Raw genomic sequence first — 11,337 nt, forward strand, 5'->3', positions numbered from 1 at the left:
ACATCCATCTAATATAAAAAGGGCCACATAATTGTGTCTCTCGGACAAGATGAATGCTTAGATGAACTATTATGTCAAAAAAGAAGGTGGGAAATACATTTGAAGCATATGCGAAGTCAAACTAATTTGTCTTTGCAATACATGTAATTTCTTAAGGTCAATCACTTTGCTACAAATTGCCTTGAAGAAGAAGAAGCATAACTTAGCTATAGTTCCTCGAACCTTTTTAGGTAGAATATATTGTATTCCAATAGGTAAGAAATACTCCATAAGTACATGACAATCATGAGACATAAGACTTTTTAACTTGAGGTCTTTCATTGATACAATGTTCAAAATGTTGGAAGAGTACCCCTCTAGAACTTTAACACCATGAAATTTTTTATAAAATTTCATTTTCTCTTTCCTCGACAAAGTATAAGCTGTTGGAAGTAAATATGCATATTTTCCCTTCATTATCGACCACAATTCCTTTCTTATTTATTCCCACACTAACCAAGCTCAATTTTGCATAACATCGAGGAAATGTCTTACATATAATGAACTCTCATAGAAGATTGACATTTTCTTCCACCCATTTATGGCAATTTCTTTTCCAAAAGGTTTACCAAATTTATTATTCAAACCCTTTACCTTTTGAAATAATTGGTCACTCGTCAATGACAAAGTAGCACGACCTTCTTCATTTTTCCTATCAAATGCTTTTCTCCATCGTCGATAGTGATGATCTGAATGAAAAAATCTATGATGATCAAGGAAAACATTCTTCTTATAGTGTTCCAACCTCATTGAATGAGTGTTGTCTTCACATAAAGGACATGCAAAATATCCCTTCGCACTATATCCTGACATATTAGCATAGGCAGGGAAATCACTGATTATGTCGAACAACAAAGTCATCAAGTTGAATCTTTCTTCCCTATACGCATCATATACATTTACGCATGTCTCCTACATTTGCTTCAAATATTCAATTAATTGAGCCAAGTATATGACTATGTCATTTCCTGGTTGTTTATGTCCAAAAATTAACATAGATAACATCACATATTTGCGCTTAATGCATAGAGAAATATTTTGATTGGTTCTAAGAGTATATTTTACAAAGTGACCACTATTATAAAGACTTTTCATTTATGAGTTACTAAGGTGTTTATGTGTACTTATCTAAATGCAAGCAACATTTTGGTCCAAAGAAAGGTGGTTATGTGACATGAATTAACACACATGAGTAGTATTGAGTTGCAATGATCGTAATATGTCCATTGTGAGAACTTAGTGGGTTGAAAGGAATGCTATGTATTTGTTGGATTTGACTATCTAACTCAATTAATGTGAGAGATTGATCACTTGTGAGTTGAATCTCTATCTAGGCACTAGCCTTGATGTCATATGATTTTTTTGAGATATGTTGTTGTTATTCATTTGATATTTGTTTTATATAACCAAATGTATCCTCTCACCCTATGGGTGTAGAACTAATTTTTTTTCAGGGTGTGTGACTGTCTCTCCCAATAAGTATGACTCTCAGAAATAGAACATTTAACATTTTGGCCTCTCTGAGGATCCAATAAGGTCTTACACAACTAGACCAACACATTGTTATTATTCGTTTGATATTTAATCACTATACATTTGGTTCTTGATATGACATTAATATTAACTCATTTTCGCCCACAATTAATAGCATCTCAATGTTAAAGGACAAAATTATAATATCTTAAAAGAAATTATTGTTAACTGCGAAAATTACCTTAGATCATGGGGGTTAATTGAGCCCATTACCTTAGATCATGGGGGTTAATTGAGCCCCTTTTTACTCCAAAAATTTACATAAGTGTCATTCATATTATGCATGTAGTTAAGTAGTTGAACAATTCCTATTATGCCACTTTTATGTCATTCTAGATATAAAAAAGGAAAAGAGAAGGACTCTGACAAGTGGAGCATACATTCAACATAATGCTTGTTCTCATCGCAAGGAGATGAAGTGAGAATTTCGCCACCAAGATATCCTAAGCCCATCGCAATTACCAGAAAATCTAATAATTCTGAACAAAATATCATTACATATATAAAAGCTGAAATGAATATAAATATGGAAATAGAAGGTAGACATCAGTGTCAAATTAGGATTGCAAACAACAAACAACCATCTACAAATTGCTCAGAAGAAAAGAAGAATGATCTATATTAAAGGTATTGATTTTCATATGAATGAGGAGCTAAATAATTTTTCATAAGGATTAAATGCAACTATTTTAATTGTATGTATCCAATATAACTATATTTAATTTAAATGCACTATATTCCATTTTTTCATATCTATTTTATTTAATGTTTGTTAGGAAGGTTCATATTGATTATGATTTAAATTGGTAGCAGTGCCATAACTGGTTGAAACGGGTAGTTCCTTGAATACATCAATCATTAAAGTGGTAATATCAAAAGGGACCATTTGAATTGACCACATTCCTTTTTCGTTATAGATAGTTCTGCACTATTCTCACCTGACCAATGTTTTCTCTTCCGGGAAAGATAATCTTACATTATAAGATTACGTAATAAAAATATACAAATATAAAACTAATTAGTTCATTTACATAAATAATGAAAGGTATTATAATAAGAGTGGTGATCCACTTACTCCATATCTTAGTCATCAATTCTAGGAAATTTAATGATTTTAATCTACTCAACAACATAAACTCAAAATCAATCATCACTATCCTCTAATAACTTTTTTCCAACAAATATATCCATGTATATTTAAACTGAATTGGAATCACAAAAGAAGTTAATATAAGAAGAGAAATAGATAATCTTATATAAATTAATATTGTGAATCATCTAGCAACTTAAACTCTGATACCATTATTTAGAATCATTTGATTGAAGAGTTACTAATTTTACAAGGATATTGAATTCTATTATTCTCACATAATTAAATAAGAATACAAATAGATATTACGATTTATGTTCTTAATCTTTCTTTAATACATTTTAAAAGTATTAGCATGATGATCTTCCTCGAACAAATCATGAAGTTTCTAATAAAACTACATATTTTCACTCCAATGAGGGAGAATGAAAAGTTGTTTAAATCAAAATTGTTGTGATTTGACGTATTATGGAGGATAACGGTTCTTGAGTAGTTAATTAAAAATTATAAATTCTTAACTTGGTAATCTTTTTAAATGCCAATTATTGATTATGCTTAATAAGGAATTCATTCTTTATTTTTGGCATAAATTTGTTTTTCACATAATTAATTCACCTAACCCCTTTGTCTTAATTCCAGGTTTACATAATTTTTTGCACTTACGAAACTAATCAATCATGATCATAATTTATTTCAAGAATACTTCTATTTAATTTGCATATTAATCAAATTATCTTAATTTCACTAACTTTCCTTATGTTAAGAGATAAATACAATACGAACAAGATGTTGATCTAGTATTGTAAGGTCCCACTAGATCCCAAGATGATCAAAATGTCAAAAGATTGATTTTTGGGAGCGACACTTGTTGGGAGGGACATTCACGCACCGCGAAATTGATTAATTTATTACCAAAAAGAATGATGTAATAGTAGTAAAAAAAGAAGAAATAAATACAATTAAATTTTCTTATTACTATAGATATAGTAAATAGTATTGTAAAAAAATTATGAAATCATGGAAATTATTTTCTTTTATATAATGTTTTTGAAAATTTTACTAGGAAATAATGTTTTTAAAAAATGTACTAGGAAATAATGTTTTTGAAAAAAATTATGAAATCATGGAAATTATTTTCTTTTAAATAATGTTTTTGTAAAATTTACTAGGAAATAATGTTTTTGAATAATTTACTAGGAAATAATGTTTTTGAAAAATAATTCTGTAAAAGATAAATAAAGAAAAAATATATATATTTCTTCTAAAACATTATTATAATGGATAAGGATTTATTAATTTAAAGTATATCTCAAATAATGTCTAAAACGAATGAAAATATATCTTATTAATTAAAAAATTAAAAACTCATTTTTTCTCTATTTTTTCATTATTATTAGTTTAAAATATAGTTTCATATATACTTTAGGATAACATATCATATTCATCCATCGAAAATATCATAAGTAGCATATAGTTTTAGTTGTGAAATATCTTTGGTGAAGATTATAATTATACCAATTGCCTTTAGGGCAATCGATAAAGTATATATAAAAAAGGAAAACATGTATACAAAATAAATTTTCTTGCTTTATTAAATCACTATTTCTCCAGTACATCATGTTTTTTTTAATCCACTTGTTTTCTAAAGTTTATTGTATCATTAATTAAAAGTTATATATTTATTGTAAATATTTTCATGTATTATTGTTTTTAATGGTAATATTAGTTTTATTTTTTTCCTTTTTATCAAAAAAATGAATTTGTTTCTAAAATATATTTTATTAATTTATTTGCTGGGATCCTTAAGAACCATGAATAATAAAAGCATTATATAAAGTCATGAATGACCTATATAAGTGTTAGACTAAAAATCTATTTTGATCATTCAAAAAGTTGCATATACCAATTTAGTCCTTATAAAATTAAAAATTCTAAAATGATTCACAAAAGTATTAAATGTCTGTTTAATTAATATATTTTTAGTATTTTTATGATCATTAACAAAGATTATACTAATTCTTATTCATAAGTTTTTAATACTAATTTAAAATTTTAATTTTTTAAAGATCAAACTAATACAGACGAAAATTTTAAAGAACAGAATATATATCTACTATAAACTTTATGCAACACTAATTACTTTATGAGTCTAGTCAACTTGCCAGTAAACCTTTTTAAGGAATACAAATTAAAGTAACAACATAACATTATAAATCCATATTTAATATTTTTCCATATATTAAACATAACATTTTTTTGTACAAAAAAGTCAATGTTATTAATACCGTACTGGTTATCAAACTGGTCAGGTACTGGTATAGTGATATAGTAATTTAATCGGTGGTTCACTAATTAAACTGCATACCGATAAAATTAGATATACATATATAATACTTAACATTAATGTTGAAAAATCAATAAAAAACCAATATTTTTTATTTTCATTAAAATGATAATTTTAAATAAAAATTAGTCGGTATGACTGGTACGGTTCAATTAAAAACTAACAGGTATAACCAGTTTTGACCGGTTTTGGTCAATTTTGTTCGGTATAATTATATGACCAGTATATTTGTTGTACCATATTGATATTTAGACCGGTTTACTAGTTGAACCAGCAGACACGAACCAATTTTTACAACACTCCAAAAAAACTCTTTATACTTCCTATCCAATATAATATGAAAAGTAATATTCTAGAACAAATTATCCTTGCACCATAAAAAAGTAATATATATCAAAAAAGTATTTTATTTATTAATGATCAATTTATAAGTTATATTTACCATTTTCTTATGGTGTGTGATAATTTTATAGGAAAATATATCATTATTGTATATATATTTTGCTTTCCCATCTCTATCCAGCCATACTGGCTCTCTACAATAGGATTGGAGATGTTGCAAACTACATATGTTGACTTTCTTGAATATGTGTCTTCTGTGGTAGCTTAGAATTTAGTACTACATATTGTTTACCATATATGACAAAAGTAAATATATAACAATAATAATATTAAATTATTTTTTAATAAAATAACTTCTAATTTTGATAAAGTTTTATCTCTTCTCCTACTCTATTGGAGAGAATTAGAACAAATTATTGGGAGCATATATATTATCTTATAAGTTGTGTTATTTAATGTATCATTAATCTGTGATTAATTAAAATATATATTTAAGTTAAAAAATTGAAAATTAACTATATTTATGACCAAATATATGTAATGATACAAATTGTGAGATAAGAGATATGCCAAAAGTTAACATAGTACCCGGGCAACGGGTATAAAGGGCTTCTGGTCTCAATCCTAACACAACACATCATAAGTGTTGAAGGATCTTAAACCAACTAAGTGGTTGTTTTTAAGGTTATTCTTATTTTTTTTTTCTTAAATAATAACATTTTTTGTTGTTGTTCTTAAGAAAGTGAAAGTGTGGAGAGAGATATAGGAGAAAAAAGTTAGATTTTGTGGGATCCAAACAAGAATAAAAATGATATTTATTCTTATGTCATGAGGAGTTATAATAAATTATAAAATAATATGTGTGACTCAAATAAGAATGAAGATATTATTTGTTGCTCTTACGACATTTGTCCTAACCATGCACTGTAATGATTTTATTGGACCAAACACTCAACCGCCTAGACTACCCGCCAACTTTACCTATTTATCTGTTTTCTCAACCCCTATTTTATTTATTTATTAATTTCTCCTCTTAATTACTTTTGTTTCTGAATTCAATGTTGACTCTTTTTGTGAAAAGGTGTTATAATACTCATTTTGGTATGATTTAAGGCATAGTCTAGAAGAAGAGAGAAAAAAAGTGGAAAAGAAAACATGGGTTTTACTTCAAAAGTTGGAAATTCTAACTGTGATTATTCCTTTAAGGTTTTATTGGTTGGTGATTCTGGTGTTGGAAAGAGTAGTCTTCTTTTCAGCTTCATTTCCGAAGCTGTTCCTGATAGCCTCTCCCCCACAATTGGTACATTTTCTTGAGCATGGAACATAGTCATTTTATAGTTCTATGTACCTTAGGATGATGATATTTCATTCCATGTTATTTTTTTAATCTGTTTCTGTATCCTCTTTAAGCTCACGCCACTTATAATTATGTCTTTTTCCAATGAGTATTATGTTAAACCCACTTTTGCAAGTAACTTTTCATCCACTATTTGAAAAAAAAGAATCAATATGATGGTTTACATATATTTAAAATTGGGATAGGTTCACATCTTTGCAATTTTTTATATTGTGTTATATTCATTGAAATTTTCGAAATCATCCCATATATTTCAGAATTACTTTTGTTATCACTCATCTCGACTGTATTTCAATAGAAACTTCAATACTTAATCCATTATTTAATCCATTATGAATATACAAGAAATATTGTAACACTTTTATCCTTCAGATGTAATATGATGAAACTTGTATTATTATATATAAAAGGCAAAAACAATAACTTGTCTCTTCAGTACTAGAGATGGTTCTTTTCTATACTAAATTTTAAAATGGTATTTTTGTCTAATGGGGTAATAATTGCTTTTGTGACATTTGTTCATAGTTTTTTATTTGTCTCTTATGTTAGGCTAGTAATAGTTTATGAGAAATATTGATTGCTTCATAGCCTAAGGAAGTTTTGCAGAGTAATTTCAATTTTTATTGTTCCTTGTTACATTATGAGTTGGTGGTATTCTTAAATCATTCAAAGGTGTGGACTTCAAGGTCAAGCTTTATACAATTGGTGGTAAAGGAGTGAAGCTTACTATCTGGGATACAGGTAACAAATTTTCTATTTATTTCTTTACACTTTTATTCATTATTTTCTAAAGAAGTTTCTCACACAAATTTCTGTTCTTATGGGGAAATTGTGACATTAACATTGGTTTCTTGTCTTTGGTATTTATAAACATGTTCACCCCCGTGGTATTTCTATTACAATTGAGGTTTATAAGATGTCATTTTATCCTAAATGACAAAAGACCATGGAGATATCATTAAAAGTTTAGTTCTTTAATTTATCTAATTAAATATTATAGAAGATATCAATAAAATGTTGATCTAATGTTGTAAGGTCTCACTAGATTCCAAGATAACAAAAAAGTCAAAGGTTCGATTCCTGGGAGCCCTACTTGTTGGGAGGGCAATCACAAACTTTGAAGATGATTAATTCCTTATCTAGAAATGATAAGGGATATTCTAGGTAGTACAAAAAATACTATGAAGATATGAAAAGAATATAAAATAGCTATAATATGCCAATAGAGTAGTAGTGGAATATAGAGTAAGGTACCGCAGCAATTCCTTCAACACTTTGTGGAAAGTTGAAAAAGTTTGTACTCTTAGGTAATGTGGAAAGAATAATATAAAAGACTGATATAATTATGTTTTATTAGGAAATTATTACCTCTTTAAATGGTTAATCATTGTGTTCTATATATCATCTGGGTTGTTCAATTATGACTGGAGCAATGAAAGAGCCTCACATCATAAGGGCACATTCATAATTATCTTGCTTTGAGTTGAATATTAACTATGGCCCAAGATTGATGTAACCAAGTAATAACTGATATGTAACAGTAATAATAAGTGATTAATCTCATTAAATAACAAGTTTTTATTTTAAATCAGAGCCAGTTTATTTTGTTAGTTCTTCCCTTCCTTTCCTGAGCAGCAAAGCTTTTGAATCTGAATTTAGTTACGCAAATTCGCAATGTGAACACATTTTTAAATTTGAACTAAAGGCTATAGCAGTAAGATGAAAGTTACTGAAAATGCATACATGTTGGCAATGTGGAGTTTATAGTTACTCCAATACTAAAATATTTATTGAAGCATGTCCTTATTGAAGGTGCTATTGGGGCCTGAAAAGGGTGCAAGATACTTTCGAAGTGCCGATGCGAAAGGGATATTAGATGATGGTTTGTTTTGCAATCCGATCCATTGGTTGAGCATACCAGTCTCTAGAACTTTGAAGCTAGCGCTTGAAGCAAGACCTGTTGAACGAACCGCATTATAATTATAGAAACACGAGTTTTTCCTCACCGTGGCTCCAAATGCCACCAAAATTATCCTTTTATCAGCACTTGATTAAAAGATTGTTGTTCAACATTGGTCACCTAAAGGACAAAAACTCTTAAACGAGGAGCAAAAAATATACTGCGGTTCAGGTTTAGACGTTTAGTTCCATGTTGACGAAATTCTACTCTGAAATCCCAAACAGAGACTACAGAAGGTTTTAGTAGTTTTGCATAGCTGAGAGTAAATACATTTAGAACTCTTTTAAGTTCAGAGTATTTGACAAATTAACAATACCATAACTAATTTCACTTTACTTGCATAATGAGTTCCACTTATTTGTTGTGATTAGATCTAATATCTAATTTCTTTGCAGCTGGACAAGAGAGGTTTGGAACAATAGTAAGCTCTTACTACAGAGGGGCACATGGAATCGTTATTGGTATGCTATATTATGAAATTGAATTTTTTTACATGTATACCCACCCCTTATTAATTTCATGTTAGACATTTCAAAACTTTTATGAGCCTTTCATGGTTCATAAGAACCATTAATTTAGGATTTGACATTATTATATTTATATGTGATAAATAAGTATAAGGATTACCCAGTTCCATTGCTATTTTTTCTTGGTGCTTTCTTTGATACTGCACTTTTTGGTTGCCTTTTGTTTTCACCTCTCCCTCCTTCCCTTATGGGATACTCAGTTTTTTGATGGTGGGACTCGAACCCACAATCTCCTACACTCTATTCCTTACGACCGTCCTCTTCACCATCAGACCACCTTATGACTCTAGGTATAATCACATTAACAAGGACTTATCTATAATGCCCATCCTTTCTACATGGCCAATGTAAATCTTGGGCGGCAACCCTTTAGTTAACGGATCCGCTACCATTAAATCGGTACTAATATGCTCTATAGATACTTTTTGTTTCCGTACTTCTTCTTTAACTGATAGGAACTTTAAATCCATATGTTTAGTACCTCTAGAATACCTGTCATTCTTAGAGAAGAAGACAGCTGCGAAATTATCACAATAAAATTTCAGCGGCCTAGCTACACTATCTATAATGCCAAGCCCTGAAATAAAGTTCTGCAGCCACAATGCATGATTTGTGGCTTCAAAGCATGCCACAAACTCAACTTCTATGGTGGACGTAGCAATTGTAGACTCTCTACCGCTTCTTCATGAAATGGCTCCTCCAACCATTAGGAAGATATACCCAAATGTAGATTTCCTTGAGTCCATGCATACAACATGGTCTGAATCCGAATAACCGATCACCTCAAGATGATCTGACCTTCTATACGTGAGCATATGATCCTTAGTGCCTTGCAATATCTTAGAACCTTCTTTGCAGCTTTCCAGTGGTCCATTCCGGGATTACTTTGATATCGGCCTAACATTCCAACAGCAAAACTGATATCCGGCCGAGTGCATGTTTGAGCATACATTAAACTCCCAACCACTGATGCATAGGGAATAGATTCCATTTCCTTACGTTCCAAATCATTCCTTGGACATTGCTTTTCACTGAATTTGTCCCCTTTCTGGATTGGAATTATCCCTGCGGAGCACTTTTCCACTCTGAATCTCTCTAACACCTTATTGATATATCATTTCTGAGACAATCCCAACAATCTTTATGATCTATCACGGAATATTTCTATTCCTATCACATAGGATGCCTCATCCATATCCTTCATTTCAAAGTTATTAGAGAGATACTTCTTTACACCATGTAACAACCCTTTATCATTTGCAGCAAGCAAAATGTCATCGACATATAGGACTAATATTATAAACTTGCTGTAACACCGCGAATTTTACGATTTTGAATTATAAGATTTTATTAATATGATTATTAATTATATTTTCGAAAATGAATTTCTGGGAATTTTCGGTAAAGAATTAGACGAAACTCTAGTTGAGTTTTATTCTTGAAATTTTATTTCCTATTTTGTGGTAAATTTTGGTAATTTTCAGAGACAATCGGTTCCGAACCACTATCGGGGCCGAAATACACCCCGTACAGCTCAAAAAGCGTTTATTTTTAGTTCCGTAACTCGGAATCAAATTCCGATCGCGCTGTTGGCTTCGTAATTTTATTTCGAGTCAATATAGACTCTGAGTACACTCATACCTATTTTCTAAATATTTTTCACTCGGAATGCCGAAATCCGAAATTCTAATCGGATATTAGGATCGGGTGATTTATAATACCCGATCGAGTATTGGCCGATAATACTCGGACATGTTTATGCTCGTGTCCGCGAAGTGATCATTTCACATTGGGATGCGATGTTTGACTTCCATAAAGCAAATCTTCCATCACTTTCTCAAATATCTCATGAGCTCATCATGAGCCACCCTAGGAGATTTTGTCATCATTGCCTAGATGAAATCTGATTTCCCTCTCTCCTTAAACCCTCACACTTTAGGGAAAATCTGATTTCCCTCTTCCCTTAAACCCTCACACTCTCACCTTCTCTCCATTTTTCTCTCATTTTTCTCATGTCTTCTTCAATCTTTGATCTCTCAACATTCAACCAATGGATTTTGATGAGATTTAAGTATGTTGTTCATGAGCATGATAAGAATATATTCAACCGTTGAAATTTTCTAAAACGCTTTCTACCTCATTTTC

At 30.0% G+C, this 11,337-nt stretch overlaps 1 protein-coding gene across 2 annotated transcripts in view; it reads left to right on the top strand.

Annotated features, from left to right (window-relative positions):
- Positions 1–6,428: 6,428 nt before the first annotated feature.
- The window catches only part of LOC109338421 (ras-related protein RABC2a-like), a 14,259-nt gene continuing 9,350 nt past the window's right edge, over positions 6,429–11,337 (top strand). For both annotated transcript variants that reach the window (XM_019575653.1, XM_019575654.1), the window contains exons 1-3: positions 6,429–6,648; positions 7,378–7,446; positions 9,061–9,126. In XM_019575653.1, the coding sequence (XP_019431198.1) occupies positions 6,504–6,648; positions 7,378–7,446; positions 9,061–9,126 (280 nt within the window). In that variant the 5' untranslated portion in view covers positions 6,429–6,503. The remainder of the gene's footprint in view (positions 6,649–7,377; positions 7,447–9,060; positions 9,127–11,337) is intronic.

This window comes from Lupinus angustifolius, unplaced genomic scaffold (assembly GCF_001865875.1).
Source record: "Lupinus angustifolius cultivar Tanjil unplaced genomic scaffold, LupAngTanjil_v1.0 Scaffold_25_331, whole genome shotgun sequence".
NCBI lineage: Eukaryota > Viridiplantae > Streptophyta > Magnoliopsida > Fabales > Fabaceae > Lupinus > Lupinus angustifolius.